This window comes from Capricornis sumatraensis, chromosome 18 (genome assembly GCF_032405125.1).
Source record: "Capricornis sumatraensis isolate serow.1 chromosome 18, serow.2, whole genome shotgun sequence".
Taxonomy (NCBI): domain Eukaryota; kingdom Metazoa; phylum Chordata; class Mammalia; order Artiodactyla; family Bovidae; genus Capricornis; species Capricornis sumatraensis.
Window position 1 is genome coordinate 19,651,890 of NC_091086.1, and position 22,992 is coordinate 19,674,881.

The window sequence follows — 22,992 nt, forward strand, 5'->3', positions numbered from 1 at the left end:
AAACTAACCCACAAAATCCAGGAGCCACTCAAAATTAATAGGCAAGCATCTGCCCAAATTAAGCAAAAAAATAAAGAAAAAGGAGGAGAAGACACAACTAATAAACAATATTAAGAACAGGAAAGGAGTCAAAGCTGCCGATGCCACACAGAATGAACATAATTTTCAAATTTAGATTAGTAAACAAATTCATGCAAAATTACAAAATACCAAACTGACTCAAGAAGAAATAAATAATCTGAATATTCTGGTAAACATTAAACAATTAGGTCAAGAATGTCCCCACAGAGAAATTATCAGATGCAGATGACTTTATAGGCAAAACTCAGAAGAGCCAAGAAGGAAATCCATCCATTCTTACAGATACTCTTTCAGAGATGAGAAAAGGAAGGACCTTTCCCTGTGGTGGTAAAATCACTGTTTAGCAAATACTCCTTCCTTCACACTCCCTACGTCCCTGATGCTGGATTTAACCATCCAGTTTTCACCAGTGGGCAGATGTGATGCTGGCTCAGTTCCAAGCGTGACCCTTAAGAAATAAGTCAGTGTTCCTGCTTCCCCTTATAGGATTTTCCAATCTCCACCATCGGACAACCACACCCCAGGTAAGTGCTGCTCTTCACCCTGGACCCCAGAGTAAGATACAGAGAGTACAGAACTCAGACCTCCAGTCTGGATGGAAGCCAAGCCAATTCACAGATCCATGCCCTAAGGCACCCACCCCAAGCCAACCCGCAGATACACAGCAAGAGACAAATACTACTGAGGACTGCGGTGAGGAACTCTGCTTTACCACATAGCATTACAGAAGTAGTGTAGGGGTGACTGAAACATTCCTGTTCATTTTGCTGAACTACCGTAACTTAACAAAGGCCATACAGAAGAAGGAAACTCTAAGCTACTAGCATTTATAAATACAGAAGGTAAAATTCTAACAAAAATGCTAGTAAGCTGGATGCAAGAATGTATTTTTTTTTCATGTTATTTGCTGTGACAATGTATTTTTTCCAGAAAAAATGTAACATCAAAAAGCACCACCAAAAAGCTGGGAAAACTGGACATGATACATGTCAAAGAATGAACACTCCCTAAAACCATGCACAAAAATAAACTCAAAATGGATTAAGGACCTAAATATAAGGCCAGCCACTATAAAAATTCTTAGATGGAAACACAGGCAGAACATTCTTTGACATAAATTACAGCAAGATCTTTTTTGAACCACCTCCTAGAGTAATGAACACAAAAAACAAACAAACAAACAAACAAATGGGATCTAATTAAACTGAAAAGCTTTTGCACAGCAAAGGAACCCCTAAGCAAAACAAAAAGACAACCCTCAGAATGGAAAAAAAAAAAACCTTGCAAAATGAAGCAACTGACAAGGGATTAATCTCCAAAATACAGAAACAGTTCATGTAGCTCCATATTAAAAAAAACAAATAACCCAATCAAAAAAAAAAGGGGGGGAGTGGTGGAAGATCTAAAGAAGACATACAGACGGTCAAAAAGCACATGAAAAGACGCTCAACATCACTAATTATAAAAGAAATGAAAACCAAAACTATAAAGAAGTATCACTTCACACGGGTCAGTATGTCCATCATCAGAAAATCTACAAACCAAAAATGCTGAAGAGGGTGTAGAGACACGGGAACCCTCCTACACTGTCGGTGGGAATGTAACTTGGTGTAGCCATTACAGAGAAGAGTACGGAAACTCCTTAAAAAGCTAAACATAGAACCACCATATGGCGCAGCAATCCACTCCTGGGCATATACCCAGAGAAAACCATGATTCAAAAGATGCGTGCAGCCCAATGTTCACTGAAGCACTGTTTTCAACAGCCAAGTCAGGGAAGCACCCTAAATGTCCATGTCCATCCACAGAGGAACAGATGAGGAAGACGCAGCACATACATACAATGGAATCTTACTCAGCCACAAGAAAGAAAAAGAGTAACGCCATTTGCAGCAACATAGACTGGACCTAGAGACTGTCCTACTCAGCAAAGCAAGTCAAACACAGAAAGACAAATCTCACACGATACTGCCCACATGTGACTAAAAAAGGGTGCAGTCTAACTTACAACACAGAAGTATAGTCATGGTTGTAGAGATCAAACCCATGGTTCCCAGGGGATAAGAGGGGGAGGGATAAGCTTGGAGACTGGGATTGACATATATACACAATTACATATAAAATAGATAACTAATAAGGACCTACTGCTCTGGAGAAGGAAATGGCAACCCACTCCAGTATTCTTGCCTGGTAAATCCCATGGACAGAGGAGCCTAGAGGGCTACAGTCTATAGGGTCGCAAGGAGTCGGACACAGCTAAGCAACTAAACAAGGACCTACTGTGTAGCACGGGGAGCTCTACTCATTACTCTAATGAGCTGTGTGGGAAAAGAATTAAAAAGTAAGAGTGGGAATGTATATAAACACAAAACTGATATACCTTGCTGTACAACTGAGACTAAGACAACATTGCAAATCAACTATACGCAATACAGTTTGTAAATAATAAAATAAAAAACCAACACCAAATACAGAACAAGGATTTTTCTATAAAAATATAAAAAGAAAATTTTCCCTGATGTAGAGCTCCCCCTTCAAAAAAAAAAAAAAACAACTCAGAGTATTCATTATATTTAATATGCAATGTTCAAGATTTTCTCTCTGTGTTTAAGGACAATGTGAATGCATGGTATCATCATTTCTATTCAACATAATCCTAGAAGCCATGGTAAATAAAGAAAGATTTTTTAAAAGAAAAGTTTAAAAGATTGGAAAAGGAAGAAATAAAGCTGCATTTATTTGAAGATCATCACTGTCTATATTGTCTACAAAAAATTCCCATCCCTCAAATCTAAAGAAGAGAAAGAATCAGTAAGAATTCACCTGGCTGATGAATTTAAAAATATACAAAACCTAATTCAATTTCCATACATTAGCAACTAGGTATACATGTTTATTAAGAATAATCAAAAAAGGATATATGGAAAAAATAATAAAAAGTTATTTAAAAACATTAACAAAGTCCTAAGTAAATGGAGCAATATACTGTGATCTAGAATAGTAAAACCCCATAAAAATGTCAATTTCCCAAACTCACCTCTAGATTTAACATAATTCTGATTAAAATCTCAATCGGCTTTCAGAATGTCACAAGTGATTTTACAGAAAAGATAAACAAGCCCAAAATAGCCAACAATCAATGAACAACAATGACATATGGGAGTTCTCTTGTCCAGTTATTAATAAGACTTCTTACAAAGTTACAATAATTAATAAAGTACGATATTGGCATGGAATAGCCAAATTGGTGAATTCCAGGATTGAGAGTCCAGAAAGAGAGAAACACACAAAGAATGCCTAATACTTAGCAGTCACCTCTGATATGTGTTATGTTCTTTAACTTAATGACAATGAGGTCAGTATTAACCATTCCCATTCAACAACCTCAACAAGGTTCAAATTTCCTTAGCCAAGAAATGTCAGTACTAGAATAATTCATTCCTAAGTTTCCCAGACCCAAACACACCAGTCCTTTTCACCATCTGCTATGTTTAGAAGAACAGTTTGCAAATAAAGCAAGACAAAGGGCGTGTGTGCTAAGGATGCTGCTGCTGCTGCTAAGTCGCTTCAGTTGTTTCTGGCTCTGTGCAACCCCATAGACGGCAGTCCACCAGGCTCCTCCGTCCCTGGGATTCTCCAGGCAAGAACACTGGAGTGGGTTGCCATTTCCTTCTCCAATGCATGAAAGTGAAAAGGGAAAGTGAAGTCACTCAGTCGTGTCCGACTCTTAGCGACCCCATGGACTGCAGCCCACCAGGCTCCATTGGATTTTCCAGGCAAGAGCACTGGAGTGGGGTGCCATTGGATGGGAGCCCCACAAATACTGAACAAAATCCTTAGCAGAAAAATAGGCAGCACACAGCAGCTGCCAGCAGAATTAGGCAGTGATCGGGGTTAAGAGGGGTTAGGAAAAATGCTCTGCCCTTCCGAGCACATCACACTGAGCACATCACACTGGAGCCAGACCATGAGTCCACTTAATTGAGAAAGGTGTATTGCAAGTCCTAGAGAATTAAGGGCCATGGCACTGAAAGATGCAGGCTGATTTATGTGGGTCACAATTGGGGGGAAAACACACACACACACACTCAAATGAAAAGACAGGCACTCACTCTCAACTGGGAACAAACAAACAAACAAACAACTCAAAACTCTAAAAGAAACTACGGAGAACAAAACTCTGTCTTCAAGTAGTTACGGACCCCAAATCATCAGGCAGAGGCATATATTTAGCACTCTACATATATAAGAAGTTGTTAGAATTTAAAATTAATTAATAGAAATGCTATTTTTAAAGAACTATAACAGAGAGTAAATTAGGAACATCATGTCCCATAAAGTTTGTTTGTGATGAGCCATAATTCTCTGGCTGGGCTCTCAAAACCTTATTTAGTTACTCCTATTGAAATTCCTATTAAAATGTTTTATGCTCTCAGCTCACTTAAAAGCTTGATATTTCTAGGAGTTTGTTTATGCCTAACTTCCATGAATACAGAGGGAATCATGCTTTAAATAAAAATGAAATACCAAAAAAACATGGCATTTTAAAGGATGAAAATCAAATTAAAATCTAAATTGCAAATCATCTAACATGTATAAGAAAGCTAAATTGGAACTCCAAGAAGTGCTGAAAGGGGATATATTTTTAAGGATCATAAACCAAACTATAATATTAATTGCAATAAGAAGCTTATTTAAATGAAAAGCCCCCAAAGTAAGGATTTCATAAGCAATGTTTCTAATTTATATGATTCACATGCTAACATTTGTTTCTGTCTTTTACACAGCTAACCAATTAAAGCATATTTCTAAAGAATTAATTTTATTTGCTGGCAAGTATTTGTTATCTTAGCTATAATTCTGCAGCTTTTCAAGCAACAAATAAATGAGTGTGTTACATCTGGAGGAGAAAACACAAAAAGTGATTGTATAATATTTGAATACATACAATTACTGGTAGGTAACATTCTAATTAACATAATTAGCTTTGAAGCAGTTCACACAATAACTGTTAACATTTGTGTCAATTTAGTAGCAGTTAACGACATGTGTCACAAAGAACTGCTGCTCCTTTCTTTTATAAGTGAAATGTAAAAAACCTTTCCAAAAAAGAAACGGCAACCTCAATGGATACTCAAAACCCTCTAATCAATAAAGCACTACCCTGGCAGGCTTAGAGGGCAGACCTTGTAGTTTATTCCAAGGATCTACAAACTGGAATATGGGCACCTTAGGGGGAGCACAGTATAATCAAATGGGGTTTAGGAAAAAAAATAGAATACCAGTTTGTTTTCTGTCTCTTCTTTTTTGTCGGTTTTAGTCCATAAGTTGGCATTCAGGCTGACAGTCAGCTGATATGCACCAGTGCTGGTGGCTAAAATACTTCCTTACAGGATACCAAACAGCCATTGCCTCAAGCACTCCAAGTACATCCCACCTCTCCCATCACCTAACCCAGGACCCCCGGACCTCTCCATGATGAGGCAGCTACATGATTAACACCTGACAAAGGGAGCTGCCTCCAGGCCCCTGCTGAAACCCTACAGTCAATGTTCTAATGATTTCCTAGTGGAGACTCACAGGTCTGTTAAAATATTTTTTAGTACCTCTTCTACCTATGTGTAAATCATTTTAAAACATGGTCACACATTAGGGGATGCATACTCAAAATGTTTTATTGATGGTGTGAGCCAGCAAAAAATAGTAGAGGCCCAGCAGGCATCCTCTGACTTTGTTACACATGGGCAAACTATAGCAAAATTTGGCAATGGCAAATAAATGATTGCAACATTAGTCATGTTTTCTGTAAAGCAGATGTTAGTATCCTAAAGGTCCAAGCATACAGGCACTGTGCTACATGAGACACAAACTGTCAACCCAAAAGGACGCAAATTGTATACCTGACATAAAAAGATGACTCTTGAACCTTTTGCATAATCCAATGAGAAGAATGAAAGGAAAGTACTTGGGGTTTCTTTTTCCGGATGCTTTTTTTAAAAATTATTATTTAATTGTTTAGTGACATCATTCCTAAAAGAGTACTTCATGTTGCAAACACCACATTATCCTTTCCCTACAACTTTACATTTCAAACAAACTTCATGCCTTTCAAATTATCCTGCATAAAACATAGTAGACCTGCAGTTATCTGAAAACAATCAGAGAAACTTATCTTTATCAGTGCAGCTTCATCAATTCCTTCAACCATAAACTGTAGATCATGTACTCAATAAAACTCAAATTTCCTGGTTTAAATGAACACATCAGTTTTCTACTCTTGGACAAGATGGCAACAACAGTTAATACTGTTACTCAGTTCCTGTGTGTTCCAAGGACCTTAATATATACCATCTCACTTGATTCTAGCAACAACCACACTAAAATAGGTGCCACTAATATTCCTATTTTTCAGAGGCACAGAAAAGTTGTGTTCTATGGTCAAGGTGGTACAGTCCAGATGCCAACCCCAGCAGCCTGGCTTCTGAAGTCCACGCTCTTAAACACGACTCTAAACTGCCTACAGTAATTAAGTTCTAAATCAAGCGCTTGTAAAAACTGATCACAATTTAGATAAAGGCCACCAAAGTACACAGTCTCTCTGGGCAAGGGGAAAGGGCTGACCCAAGGTCTATTGCATCCATAAAATTTTCCAGTTTCAGGATTTATTTTCAGAAGCAAGGCTCTCAAAGGTCAATTAAAATGTAGACAGGTCCTATGGGCAAAACCTAATATAAACCCATATTTTACCTAGTGTCATTTTTAATAGCCCATCAAATGAAATATTTTAGGCTCATGTCTTTATCAGCTATAGGTCATTTTCCTGGGCTCTTTAGGCAATCAGACCATTTGGAGATGAGGAGGGGAGTGGGAGAAGGCAAGCAGAGAGACCCTTACAGTTTCATGTGATAAATGCTTTGGTTTGGACATGTACAATTCAAAGGAGAATTAATGTGAGGGTGTGGAGAGACATCAGGGAAGGCTTCCTGGAAGAGGAAGTGCATATGCTAAGGTACAGACAGGTATTACCCTGGCAGAAAGAAGGGAGGTGCATAGAGAGGTATTTTCTTTCTAGAACAAGGAAGGGCATGAGATGAGGACTCTAATACCCTTTGGGGAATGACAGGTGGTCCATGCCTGCCCTGGTTATCTAGCCAAAATTTAGACGCACTTGAAGATGAGAAACCCCCTGACCCTCCATCAGGTGACTCTCTCAAGGGGATGGATGTTCCAGCAAATGGGAAAAGTGTAGAAGTTTCTTAATGTTTTTTTGATCAGAGCCATGTACAAAGGGAGACAAAACGATATGACTGGTTCATATTATTTACAGACTAAAACACCACTGCTCATGTATAGGATCAAAAAAGAAAAAAAAAAAGCAAATGAGTTACACTTAAGCAAACTAGGAAAGAAACCTACTTAACTTAGCACCTATATAAGTTAAGCAGGAGGCATCTATAATGAGAGAAAATCAAACAGGTTTCATGTAATGAAGAGATTTCACAGGAGTTCTAGAAGAAGCATATATACATACCCAAAATTTTCTATACATATTAAATTTTATATAGACACTAAAAATTTCCTATTAAAGAAATACTTAGTTAATATATTAAAAAGGAAAGCACACAGGTAAAAGAAAGAAGAAACAGAAGTTAGGGATCTAAGGAAGCCAAACTGCAGGAGCACCAGGGCTTAGAATGACAATCAGGCCTACTCTGAGGTCAGGATTACCAAAACTGAAGCTAGAGCTTTTTTGTCTTTTCAGAGATTTGTAAACATGCTGTCTGCTACCCAGAACCCATTCTTTCTTTTTTCAATTGAAGTATAGTTGATTCACAACGTTGTATCAATCTCTGCTGTGCAGCAAAATGACTCAGTTATATACACACATACATTCTTTTTTATATTGGTTTCCATTATGATTTATCATGGGGTATTGAATACAGTTCCCCGTGCTAGTCACAGTAGGACCCGGTTGTTTATCCATTCTAAATTAATGGTTTGCCTCTATCAACACCAAACTCCCAGTTTATTCCTCTCCCGGCCTCCTTAGCAACCATGAGTTTGTTCTCTGTGTCTGTGAGTCTGTTTCTGTTTTGTAGATAGGTTCATTTGTGCCCTATTTTAGATTACACATACAGGTGATATCATATGGCACCTGTCTTTCTCTGTCTGACTTACTTTGCTTAGTACGATGGTCTCTGCTGATATTGTTCAGTCACTAAGTCATGTCCAACTCTTTGCAACCCCAAGGACTGCAACATGCCAGACTTCCCTGTCCTTCACTGTTTCCCAGAGTTTGCTCAAATTCATGTTCAACGAATAGTTAAATTCATCATCAATGATGCCATCTAACCATCTCATCCTCTGTCATCCCCTTCTCCTCCTGTCCTCAATCCTTCCCAGCATCAGGGTCTTTTCCAATGAGTTAGCTCTTCATATCAGGTGGCCAAAGTGTCGGAGCTTCATCTCCAGCATCAGTCCTTCCAGTGAATATTCAGGGTTGATTTCCTTTAGGATTGACTGGTTTTGATCTCGTTGCAGTGTAAGTTTGATTAGGTAACATTTGCTTAGTTTTGTTTTTATTTCTATTGCCTTGGGAGGCTGACCTAAGAAAACACTGGTATGATTTATACCAGAGAATGTTTTGCCTATGCACTCTTCTAGGCCTTTATCGTGTCATGTCTTATGCTTAAGTCTTTAAGCCATTTTGAGTTTATTTTTGTGCATGGTGTGAAGTGTGTTCTAACTGCATTGATTTAATGTGGAAATAGATGGGGAAACAGTGGAAACAGTGTCAGACTTTATTTTTTTGGGCTCCAAAATCACTGCAGATGGTGACTGCAGCCATGAAATTAAAAGACGCTTACTCCTTGGAAGAAAAGTTATGACCAACCTAGATAGCATATTCTAAAGCAGAGACATTACTTTGCTGACTAAGGTCCGTCTAGTCAAGGCTATGGTTTTTCCAGTAGTCATGTATGGATGTGAGAGTTGGACTGTGAAGAAGGCTGAGCACCGAAGAATTGATGCTTTTGAACTGTGGTGTTGGAGAAGACTCTTGAGAGTCCCTTGGACTGCAAGGAGATCCAACCAGTCCATTCTGAAGATCAGTCCTGGGATTTCTTTGGAAGGAATGATGCTAAAGCTGAAACTCCAGTACTTTGGCCACCTCATGCGAAGAGTTGACTCATTGGAAAAGGCTCTGATGCTGGGAGGGATTGGGGGCAGGAGGAGAAGGGAACGACAGAGGATGAGATGGCTGGATGGCATCACTGACTCGATGGATGCGAATCTAAGTGAACTCCGGGAGTTGGTGATGGACAGGGAGGCCTGGCGTGCTGCGATTCATGGAGTCGCAAAGAGTCAGACATGACTGAGCAACTGAGCTGAACTGAACTGAACTTCCCCATCACCCTTTGTTGAAGAGACCATCCTTTTCTTATGGTATATTATTGCCTCCTTTGTCATAGATTAATTGACCATAGGTGTGTTGGTTTATTTCTGGGCCGTCTATTCTGTTCCATTGATTCATATGCCTGATTTTGTACCAGTGCCACACTGTTTTGATAACTGTAGCTTTGTAGTATCGTTTGATGTCTTGGAGAGTTTTATCTCCTGTTTCCACCCCCCCCCCACCCCTCAAATTTCTCTGGCAAATATGGATCTCTTTTTAAAAATTAATTAATTTATTTTAATTGGAGGCAAATTACTTTACAATATTATAGTGGTTTTTGCCATACATTGACATGAATCAGTCATGGGTATACATGTGTCCCCCATCCTGAACCCCCCTCCCACCTCCCTTCCCATCCCATCCCTCAGGGTTGTCCCAGTGCACTGGCCCTGAGCACCCTGTCTCATGCATCTAACCTGGACTGGCGATCTGTTTCACATATGGCAATATATGTGTTTCAATCCTATACTCTCAAATCATCCCACCCTCACAAATAGGGATCTCTTATGGCTCCATGTAAATTTTTGGATTATTTGTTCTAGTGAAAAATGTCATGGGTAATTTGATTGGGATCACATTAAATCTATGGATTGCTTTGGGTAATACTGCCATTTTAACAACATTAATTCTTCTAACCCAAGAGCATAGGTTATCTTTCCATTTCACTGAATCCTGTTTTGTTTCCTTTATTAATGTTTTATAGTTCTCAGTATGTAAGTCTTTCAGTTCCTTGATCGGGTTTATTCCTAGTTTTTTTACTTTTCAGCACAATTTTATTGGCACCTGTTCTTTAAGTGTTTTCTTTAAATGGAGGTTGATCTGCCCTGAAAAATAAAATAATGTATTTATTATATCACAAATAGCTAAGCTGGACCTGTCACATGGCTCTGCTCTTAAAAACTAAATCCCCAATAGTATGTCAAATCACAAAGAAAAGACCTCATAATCCCTTAAGCCATTATTAACATCCAGTCAATGAACCTAACAAATACAAAGACTATTTCCTTATGACTAAAATGCTTGAAGGTAACAGCTTTTCCACCCAAGAAACTTCCTAAGGGAAAATGCATCACTTGATGGGGTCTTTGAAGGCTCCCGAGCTACTTCATGCAGACATTTTTCCCACTAAAAGATGGTACAAATCCTGGTGACCTCCTATAGTTCAGATTAAATTAGAAATCCTTCTATCACAGATACCCATGAGTTTCCAGCTTTTCATGTGGTCCTTTTCCTCCCTACCCACACTAGAAACATCACATTAAGAAGAAACTGTCCATGTTAAAAATCACTGTCCATGACACATTGTGCACTTTATCTACCACTCCTCACTTCATTCTACTTTGTACGTAGCTCCACTATGCCTTGAAGTTTGCCCAACCAAAACCTTCTAGGCCCTGCAGCCCATATCATTCCCGAAAGTCTAGGAATACACTGCAAACTCTCCAGCCTGTAATCTTCTACTTTGTTTTCTAATTTCTCAGAAGCCTCATTTCAACTATATTAGAAGCTGCTTAAAACTCAAGACCATGTGTGACATCTTTTCTATATAGGTTTTAATACCAGCTGTATAATAGAGACTCCACTAATAATCAATTAACTGATTAATGAGCATAATAAAGAATACACTGATTCAGAATCCAGTGCCACAGATTGATACTGTGGGTGCTGATAAACTAGGAATAAGTATAATTATCAATACTGCTAATTCTTAGCTAACCAGCCAAGTATTCTAGAAAAATAAGGTAGGAAAGATACTGAAGTATGTTAGATTTTCCAAGGCCACAATAACCAGGACCTTCCTAAGAAGTCCATGAATTAAAATAATAATTTTTCACTTCTCCCAAGAAAGGAAATGTTACATCCCAATACCTTCCCTCCCCCAAAGCACTGTCTAATTACTATGAGTTTCTTGGTTTCTAATGGTAGAATTCATTCGACACACTAAGATAGCAAAAAGGTAAGTGCTGTAATTTTACCACGAGGGCAAAAGGACACCAGAAAGGTCAAGGCAAGGAGCCCACCAGAGAGGCACCTGTCCACCAGTGTACCAAAGGACGCTTCGAAGATGGCAGCTATGCCTACTTCACCACCTTTACCTCCACCATCATCTCCCCAGACACACAACCCAATCAAATTCTTGACAGCCCAACCATTCAACCAGTCTGGGCTTCAGGAAGCAGAACAGAAGCATCAGTTCAGTTCAGCTTAGTCACTCAGTCATGTCTGACTCTGCGACCGCACGGACTGCAGCACGCCAGGCCTCCCTGTCCATCACCAACTCCTGGAGTCTACCCAAACTCATGTCCATTGAGTCGGTGATGCCATCCAACCATCTCATCCTCTGCCGTCCCCTTCTCCTCCTGCCTTCAATCATTCCCAGCATCAGAAACTATCAACAGTTGAATTAAGACCTCCTTATGGGAGCTTCCTGGTTGCTCAATGGTTAGGATTCTGGGCTTTCACTGCCAAGGCCTGGGTTCATTCCTGGTCAGGGAACTGAGATCCTGCAAGCCATGTGGTGCATCCAAAAAAAAGAGAAAAGATCTCCTCAACATTTCTTTAAAATCTACCATTATCTAAGTACTAAACAGTACATACCAGGAGCTACCCTCAGTGCTAAAGATACAGTGAGGATAAGAAAGCTGGAGTGCAGCACTCTCCATTCTCTGGATCATCTCATCATGCTTAATACACAGGTTGGTCAGGTACTGAAATAGGTATGCCAGTTGTGTAAGTGGGGAGTAAGTAAAACCTATGATCTCTCTCTCTCCCTCTTTCACACACACATGGTATTGCTGTTATAAATCTGCTTTGCTCCCCTCTATGATGGTCAGCAATTAATAGAGAGCATGCATTTCCACCCTGTAAATCCCATAGAATATTTATTGGTGCCATCCATCTCACGGACTCTCAAACACCTTTGATAAGAAGTCCACACTTGATCAGGCTGTTCAGGCACACCCACGCAGAGAGCCGCTCCAGCAGGCATTCTGTCCTTCCCAGGAAGGACAACACATACATAAAGTAATGAATTTTTTTTAACCTCTGCAAAATGTAAAGAAGAGCAAACTGGGGCTGAAAGTTTTAAGTGACTAATTCCAGGAATTCCATTTCAGAAAAAACTCCCCCCTTCCAAATAATTAGTAGTTCTTCTTCATTCATTCACTGAATCACAATACCGTTCACCTGTTTCCTGCTAATTATGGCACCCAGGCATGTTTAGAGTAAGGATGCACATTGAGAATATCTTTTCACAGAAGCAGGAGTTGGATTATAGCAAGGATTTTATAGTTCATTTTTAAGCCGATCTTTGATTAATAGACTCCTGATAAACCAGTTACTCTGTGGATAGGCCCAGGTGAGCCCACAATGAGATTTATCTTCATGGATTAGGCCTGACCTATAAGAACCTGCTCAGGGGTCCTTACTGCTATTTCAGCCCTGAGTTACGAAAATTCATCCCTTTGCTATCAATAGAACCTAGCTCAGAGGGTAATAACTAGGAGATGTATTACTTACTTCTGGAATACAAGCACTCCTGAGACTTTGATTATAATGTCCACAGCTGAAGGCACTATTTCACAATTGAGATTACTATTTTCCAGATGAAAAAAACTCTGAGCTGTGGAATAATGCCTTCAGCTACATACATTGTAATCACACTCAGCAGTTCTTGTATCCCAAGAGCAATACAGGTTACCAGTAGTTGGGCTGGTGAGCTGTTTTAGGGAATGGAAGGAAGAAGTTGGAGGAGAAAACATAGATAATCCTAATTTCATATTTGCTTCATCTGGGGGGACTTTGGCGTAAGAGTTCAACATGTACAAAAACCATACCAACTTCACTAAAAAGAAAAAATACATTTTAAAAAGTAATTATTTCTCACCTAACAAACCAGCAAACTTGGTTTTTTTAGAAGTTCAGGGTGGGTTTTTTTGGGGAATATTGACTGCTGGCCAGAATATAAAGAGACACAATGTCTCAACTCAGTCGCTGTAATGTCTATGCTCAGTCTTGCCTGACTTTGCAACCTGACTGTAGCCCACCATGCTCCTTTGTTCATGAGATTTTTCAGGCAAAAAACTGTAGTGGGTTGCCACTTCCTCGTCCAGGGGATCTTTCCAACCCAGGGATAGAACCCATATATCCTGCTTGGCAGGTGGATTCCTTACCACTGAGCCACCTGGGAAGCCATATATTGATTTCTCAATATATGGAAGCACAAAGTTGCACAGTATTCCTAGAAACAAATTAGCAAGAGTACGGAAAACCTACATCATGCTCATATCATTTGCCACATTAATCCCCTCCAAGAATCTACCCTGACAAAACAACCAGAGGTGAACAAAGACTTATTAAAAGCCTGCTCATTACCATTATTTTCAATGGATAAAACTTGGAAATAACCTAAAGGGGGAAATAGTATAATAAATTGTGAGAAATCCATACACTGGAATATTATGCAGCCTTTAAATTGAGTCATAATGGCTAAGGAGAAATGCTAATTCACGTTGTATTGTACAACTTTTGTTAAGCAATTTATCCAAGGGCATTCAAATAGTTCCTACATCAATATTTAACAGACACTCTCTCAGAGTTAACTAATTGGACTTCGGCTCAGGTTTTTGTTTTTGAGTTATAAGGCCAATGAAGTATTGATATAATATTAAATGACTGCAAATAAAGTCTGTACCCTAAATAAATGCTGACATTTTGTCGGTACATTCTGCATGAATTTAAAAGGAAAAATGCACTTTCGCATATGTTTAGTGAATTTTCCCTGACTCTTCATAATGCACTTTTGCAAATGGAAAAGATGAATATTCATTAAGGCTCTCTGAATATATTACAGTTTAAATAGTTTGGTTTTAATATTTATAATACATCATGAAACATAATTTTTCCATTAAATGAAATGGATACAGTGTCAAAAGAGGGCCACTGAAGAAACATAAAATTATACTACTTAACCTAATATTAAAAATTGAAAAACAATATTTGAAAGTACTTCCACCCCTCAAAACAGTTAACTGTTCTTAAAAAAAAAAAAAAAACTTTCAGTTTGTGTGGTTGGTGAATTTAGAGTGAAAATAAGGAAGAAAGAAACCACAAGCTGGTCTGTGCTGTCCTGTGCTAACTCGCTTCAGTAATGTCCGACTCTTTGAAGCCCAGTGGACTGTAGCCTGCCAGGCTCCTCTGTCCATGGGATTCTCCAGGCAAGAATCCTGGAGCGGGTTGCTGTGCCTTTCTCCAGGGGATCTTCCCGACCCAGGGACTGAACCCACATCTCTTCTGTCTCTTGCACTGGCAGGTGGGTTCTTAACCACTAGCATTCACAAGCATGCAAAAAGCTAAGGGCCAAAAGGTCAAATTCCTACTCAAATCAAAGGATCTGATTTCCTCCATTCTGAGAACACCACTTCAGCTAAGACCACCTGATAACCCCCAAGAAATATTTTTTCTACCAACCCCAGGAATGCTGACATCAGCACTTCTTGAGTCACAGATGCTGTGCAAAGCTGTGCACAAGAATTTGCTCATTTATTCCTCATTTTAAACTTATGAGGCAACCAGATCCACCAGCCCCACCTCATAGATGAAGAAACTGAGGCTCACACAGCCAATAAGTGGTGGAAACTGGAGCTGATCTCGAAAACACTCTGCTTCTCATTGCCCAACTGAATAATTACAGTTTAATTTCTGAACACAGTTTCCAAAATTAACTACTCTCTGGCTTGAGGAATATCTTCTTGATTAGGCTAAACGATATAAACCTAAAAGGTAAATTACAGATTAAAAACAAAAAATAAGTCTGTTCTAGGGCACTTAAAAGGTAAAGAAAGGAAATATATTTACTTTTACATTCAACAAGCCTTCACTGAGCACCTATTATGTGCCAAGGACTGTTCTAGGCCCCAGGGAAACACTCAGTGAAACAGAAAGAACTAGCTGTCCTCAAGAATTTTTCATCAGAATAATAGGAGATAAACAATAAGCAAATCATGTGGTATATTGCAAGGAGATAAAGCTATTGAGAAAAGTGAGGTGTGTGGCATGCAGTGAGGGAAAGACTTTCAAACAGACCGGTCAAGGAAGTGCTCAATAAGAAAGAATATGACAGAGATGCTCACAAGAATAAAAACAGATGAGCCACATGACTCAAATCAAACAGAAAACTGTTGAAAATACTGGAAACTAATTTTCACTGTTTCTGCCATCCATCTACCACTTCAAAGAACAAAAGAAGTGACTATTTCTTATGATGGTTACATATACCATTTCTAAACTTTAATCACCAGGGCTTACAACCTTATTTTCCTACGAACAAAATAAGTTACCCCGGGTCCTGCTTTGCCTCCTGAAATTTCCATCTTTCTTACCAGAAAGCAGCATCTGTATAAATCCCCTGCTTTCAACGACTATGACTTCTTTGATAAACTACCCATGTGTGTGGGGAGGGACAGAAAGATGGAGGAAGCAAATGGGGAAATGAGTTTTCCCCTCTTCAGATTAATGTATACGAGGTATACGTCTGACACTTCATCAGCACTCCCGGCTGGTGCCCCAGCAGGCGGACACTGGCTGAGCATGTATTCTGCCAGCTACCAGGCTGCTTAGGATGAATTGGAATGTGCCATTTATCAGAAATGCCCAATGTGTCTGGGAGAAGGAACACACTACATTTAGCATTGCCAGGGAAAACTAGATACTTCCGGCTAGGAATTAATCTCCTCCTTGAGAAGGTAGTTAGCATTACCTTGAAGCTTGCCTATGGCATTTAAATCACACTAGGTCATGCATTTACTGAAACGCATAGCTCCCCAACCACAGCCTTCATTTATATCTTACTAACATATGACAACCTCTCAGATTGAGGGTCTATACTTTCCCCACATGTTCTATTGTTGTGCTGAACATAAAACTGTGATATCAAGTGTAATCCTGTCATTTAGACATAAACCGCGTTGACTCTGATTTTACTAACTTCTCCACACTTGAACATATGTGTTGTCTCAACTTTCCTCTTCAAAGAATCAACAAAATACTTAAACCAATGTGACTGCATGACTACTCACAAGCAAGTTAAGGAAACTTCCTTGAATATGGACTGTGATAATTTCTTCATTTTGTCACCGTATTTTGTCAGCAGCTGACATGGAACTTTCAATAGCGTGCCGGTGTACTTCCGTTGTGTCTGACCCTCTCCAGCTCTATAGACTGCAGCCCTCCAGGCTCCTCTGTCCGTGGGACTCTCCAGGCAAGAACACTGGAGTGGGTTGCCACGCCCTACTCCACGGGATCTTCCCAACCCAGGGATCGAATCCATGTCCCTTATGTCTCCTACACTGGTAGGCGGGTTCTTTACAACTGAATGGGATTTGGTCCATTACATGGACTTTGAGGCTAATCACGATTTTAAGATGTGCTGGACAGCAAAACCAAAAATACTTTAGATAGATGGTCTTAATTAGATACCCATGATAGCATACAGAATCGCATCATCACTCCAGCCTTGCAACTAAAGGAATCTGTCACTTTCCACCAGTGATTATTCATTCCATCAACATTATTTACTGAATGTCTCCTATATGCAAGGTGTTATGCTAGGAACAGTGAGGAGCAGAATGTCAGATCAGACAGGAACTCTTCCCTCAAGGAACATGCAGTCTAGCAGGGGGATATTAGGCATAAACACAAAAAACTAAAACAAAGGTGGGCCTTGATATACGCTAAGAGTCAGAAGGAAGGTCAGCTTACAGCTCGAGGACGAGGGCAACGGGGCTTATAGTGGCCAGGAGAGAATGAGAGTGAAGCATGTCCTATTGGTGGCTCAGACAGGAAAGAACCCTCCTGCAATGCAGGAGACTCGGTTTCAACCCCAGGGAATGGCTACCCAGGCCAGAATTCTTGCCTGGAGAATTCCAAGGACAGAGGAGCCTGGTGGGCTACAGTCCATGGGGTTGCAAAAAGTTGGATACGAATGAGTAACTAACAATTCTTATGTTCTACTGTACAATGCACTTCCAGTAACATAAGGCTTATTTTGAAGACAAGAAAAAGGGGGATAGAAAGGAAAAAGCAAAAGGTCTAATAGATATATATTAATACTCCTTCAGTATCATTCTCTATCAAATCTGTTAGGTGTAATCGGCATAATTTAGATATAAGCCAATCCAAGAAACATAGACTAACTTGAATGACTCTGCAAAGGGCACAAAAAAACAGGCAAAGTCATGAAAGTATACTGAGTGACATTCTGAAATAAGTGACATGGCAGAGAAACCTGAGCAAATTGCTGCCGAACAATGAGGAAATCAAGACGGTGCTCTGCCTGGCAGCTCTCCTCCAGCTGCTCCTGCTCATGAAATGCCAGAAGGTAGGGGACAGAAGACATGGTCAAACAGCCTGCAAATGGTTTTCCTTAGACAACAATTAGGAAGCAAGGAAACCTCTGAAGAAAAGATATGATGAGGGTGACATTTTAAACCTTCACTGTCTAGTAGTAAATGGTCAGTCACCATCTGGCTTTGGTGCCACATGTGATTTTTACTCTGGCTAATATTTGAGGCTTGCTAGGTGCCAGGTACTATTTTAAGTTTGCTTCTTATGGTATTTTAACATTTTCTCTAGCTTTGCTCCTAAACCCTATAAATACTTGCAGGGTAAATAAGCTGGTAAGTGACTCTCTGATAAGAATGCTATACTCCTTGGTTTTGTATCTTATTTCCAAATATCTTAGGTCACCTGACGTGTTTTTATCAATGAATCAATCAGTTTCTAATCTGAGTACATAACTACCAGTATTAGACACATTACTTTGTGGCAGTATTGTTTTAATTAGAACGATTTACTTGGCAATAAACATACAGGATTATCTATTTATGTGTAAGAATAATATTGTAGTGGCCCTCAAAGCACTTCTGTTTAAAAAAAAATAAAATCACTTATTGTGAGGAATTTTCTTCTTTCCTTAAAAAGTAAATGCTTACAGTAAAATAACCTTTTAATAAAATTTCTCAAGAAGAAAAAGTAACTTTGAACTCGGGGATGGGATGGGGGAAAATGCTAAAAGGCATCATTTAACTGAACCTTTAAAAAGAAGCCCCCAAATTTTCCTGAGAAGTAAAAGATACATTTTGATTTAAAGACCATAGTCAATTTTGAAGTCATAAAATATCCTCAAAGAAACTTTTCAGGGATAACTATCCAGTATGTTCAGAATCTTTATGATTCTGGAACTAGAAACAGTGAATTTCAATGCTGAATTCCAGAGACTGTTTAATAGGTTGTTTCGTCTTGCAGTTTGCTGAAGAGCTAATAAAATCTAAGAAACTAAGGAACATGCTTAAATGTATATAGCTACCTAACAACAAAAGCAGGATTAGAGGTTAGACCTAAATCAGATCTCTCTACATTACTGAATGATTTCCAAATATCTCACATAATTTATTATCAGTGTATAACATTATAAGGCACTGACATACCATTTGCATCACCATCAGTAAAGGATATTTCAAAATCTATTCCTATACCATATAACCCCACCACCAATACAAAAGCAACCTGTATAGACCTGTATAGGCTGTGACAAAGGTTAAAGCTGAAAAGTAATGGGCCCACAGGAAAGCAAAATTCTCATAAGCATCATGGTTAAAATAGTCTATATTACTTTTTTTTTTTTTTAAGGAATGTTGGAGCCCATGCTGCTAACAGATGCATAAATATTTATGCCATGTGCCAACCTGTAGGTGTAGAGAGAGTGCTGGAGCTGAAAGTAATAACCATTTTCAATGATTCCAGAAGAGAAGGAGCCAGGCAAGAATCACCAATGAATATGGAATCCAAAGGAAATTTTTGATAAGAAGAAACATGCTTAGATGGCTTCAAAGTGTCTCCCTGCCAAAGGCTTATTGACTGTAAAGAGAAAAGTTCTAACTATGTGGAGAAACCAGCCAGTGTCTTGTCTGGGTGAAAAAAAATACCATCATAATGATGGGCAGATGGACGTATCATCACCTGCCCATGGCAGGACCTGAAAGGCCACAGCATCACCAATGTCACATTTTGGGCTGGAATGCAAAACCCAAACCTCACTGTAAGAAAACATCAGACATACCAGGCCATTGTCATATGAGGAATATTCCTTTAAAAAATGGGGTGGGGAAGTCACTTAGTCTTCAAAACTGTCAGCGTCATAAAAGGCAAAGAAACACTGGGGAGAGTTTCCAGGTTAAAGGATAATTAAATACAATACATGACCCCAGACTGGACCCTCTACTGAAGGAGGGAAAATACTAGAGAGGACATTATTGGGTCAATTGATAAAAATGAAATACAGATGGCGGAGCAGATAAAAGACTTCTTTCATGCATAAATTTAACGTAGTTACCTGTGATAACAAAAGGCCATGATATATATAACCTATTCTCAAAGAGCTCAAAACATTATACGTGAGTGTATATGCATACACACGGAGAGAGAAAACAGCACACCAAACAGGCAGGAGTTAATACTCAAACCCAGGCCAAGGACCAGCTGGCGCTGTGTGTATTTGTCTTATTCGTGCAACTTTCCTGTAAGTTTGAAATCATTTTCAAGTAAGTTCTTTTAAAAAAAGCTTAGAACCATTTTCATTTCTTTCGAGGGAAAAGTTGAGACGGAGTTAAGTTTACAAAAATATTCCAACTTAGGTTGAAGGGGAGAATCTGGGAAAACCCAGCACGCTGGAAACAAAAAATTTCAGGGTCAAATCTGTGCTTAACATTAAATGTAGTTTTAAGTTCAAATCTAGTACAATAAACTCAATAAATGTAGACGTCCCTACGTCGGTGGTGAGACGCAGCAAACCTAACCAAGGGCAGACAGAGCCCGAGGACACTCACCAGGCTGGCGGTGAGCGAGGGCGCCGACTGGCCAAGGGCCTGGCTGCGCATGCGCACGAGGTTGGACGTCTCCACAGAGGTCGCCCAGGCTTGCCCGGCAGCCGGGTTTGGAAGGAGATACCTGCCTGTTGGGGATAAAAAGAAGGCAGTATGAGTAGTGGGTAGAATAGCAGTGCTTCAGTAGAAATCCTTATATATCGTTTCAGCCATATGTTATAATTATACTGTATAGCAGCTGGAAGCAGATTGTTTCAAGTCGGGAGATTCAGTTTTAAGTTGTGATCCGAAGTTCCCACATAAGCCCAGGTGAGTCTCTTCATCTCCAGAATTTGTAGGGCAAGAGGAAGGGTCTTGTTACTATGCTGAGGAGTTGAGGATATATATATAAACATGCGAAGCATCCTCAGCATCGTAGAAATGAACATGTGCATTTAGAAATGTACTTTTAAAACAGCTAATATGGAAAGTGATATTGGAATGCACTAGGAAGTGTCTACGAAGATCATGACCAACAAAAGGAGGAGTTGGAAGTCTTTCAAGGTGAAATGGGGCCAGTGCCCTTTTCTCCCAGCTTCTCTGCCTCTGAAGCTACTGGTGTTCATCCAGCTGTGTCCACAGGACAGATGATGGTATCCATTTGCATAAAGCAGGACATTAATGTCAGTGTAGGTTCAATGAGCAATTTATATCGACCTTGAACTCATATATATGTGCATGTCTTTAAAAGTCAAACAGCTGAACCAACTCACATTGTATTACTTCTTCAGTACACGGATTAGACTAATTATCAACACATAAGATACACACCTTCATGTTAGGATGGGCATGGATAGTCACATAGTGATGAAGCTCAGTAAAAACAGAGCCCACGTCTGACATTTTGCTGTAGCACAGTAATTGGTCATAGCAGGTACTCATTAAATATTTGTTGAATGATGAAAGAACCAGTGGACACTTCTTTCCCAAAAAACACATGAAGGCAATGAAAAGACAGTAACCAAACCATAGATTTTCCTCTACGGGTTGCATGTATGAGGACTGCAGCTTCATCCCTCCAAGATTCATGAGGACTGTGGCCCGTGTGGCTGGTAACCCTGCAGCAGAAGTAACATTGTGCCTGGTGTTCTCCCCAGCAGGTCTGTTCCTTATAAAAGAACCCCCATATCTTTCTTTAAGCACGCACTTCACAAGCACTCACTGGTTAATAACTATTGATACATAATAACAATTGAAATATTACTAATACATTGAAATAAATTGAAATCTATTAACATATTAAATGGGCTTCCCAGGTGGTACAGTGGTGAAGAATCCACCTGCCAATGCAGGAGACACAGGAGACACAGGTTCTATCCCTGGGTCAGGAAGATCCTCTGCAGGAGGAAATGGCAACCCACTCCAGTATTCTTGCCTGAAAAATTCCAGGGACAGAGATCCTGGTGGGCTTCAACCCATGGGTTTGCAAAGAGTCGGTCACAACTGAGCATGCATGCACATACCATATTAAATATGTGAGAATTCATATTTTATGGCAAGACAATAATTTTTTACATACAAAAATGCTGACTGCCCATTCTGACCCCCCCAAACTGATTCTATCACTTATTCACAACCTTCTCCAAGCCTCAGGTTCCTCAGCTGTAAAACAGGGGTAAACTTATAGGGTGGTACTAAAAAAAAAGAAAATACATCATATAATGAACATTCAATAAACTTAAAAAAATAAGCACAAAGAGATATGCAACACATGAGGGATAGCAAGGTGAGCAAGAAATAAAATTTTGTTAATCCACTGGAACAAATAATTAAATTAGGAAGCATTTACATAATGTTTATTATCCTGTCATAGGTAAGATTTTAGATGTTATTCCTAGTCTCATCCTAGGAATCACATGAATGTTACAAATTGGAGGGTCTGATAGCACAACACATGGGATATTTTATTCCTGCCTGGACCCCCATTAGTGTTAATAGGGAAAAGAGGACAACAGATGGATTTAAGGCAGTCATTAGAAGGCATCAACATTGTGCCATAGTTGGTAGTGATTACATCAAACTTTATACAAATTTTCTTTCTGATGACTACCAAGAGCCTCTGAAAAGTGTGTTGCTGCTGTATTCATGCATCATTTGCTGCCTACGATTTAAGAAAATTAGCATCTGTCAATGCATTATTCAGCTGCACAGGGTGGAAATTAATGGGCAATACCATCCCCACTCTGTTGTAGGAGAGGTGAGCTTGCCTGGCAGTCTGGCTGCTCTGTTTGAATGCTGCATCAAGCTTGTTGTTACAACTGGAACTTTGATCAGCTTTGTGTTTTTTGGAAACACATTGCTAAAATTCCAATATGCCGATTAAAACCTTTATTAGGTACTGTCTACTGACATAACTAGAAATTTAGAGGCAATAAAGAGAGGTCCATATTAAAGCTGAAATCTGTTGGTCAGAGTGAAACAAGAATTTGTCAAGCTTCAACTACAGAGGTATGGGTTATTGGAATGGAGTTTTTATGCTGATTATTGTCACTGTTTCAGGGGTGACAGGGTCTTTACTCAACAGAGTAGAAAGATCTG

General features: G+C 39.4%; 1 protein-coding gene across 3 annotated transcripts in view; it reads right to left on the reverse strand.

The window, feature by feature from the left end:
* Positions 1-22,992, reverse strand: part of MAST4 (microtubule associated serine/threonine kinase family member 4) — a 611,596-nt gene that overhangs the window by 386,910 nt on the left and 201,694 nt on the right. For all 3 annotated transcript variants that reach the window (XM_068990601.1, XM_068990599.1, XM_068990600.1), the window contains exon 3: positions 20,419-20,543. In XM_068990601.1, coding sequence (XP_068846702.1) covers positions 20,419-20,543 — 125 coding nt within the window. The remainder of the gene's footprint in view (positions 1-20,418; positions 20,544-22,992) is intronic.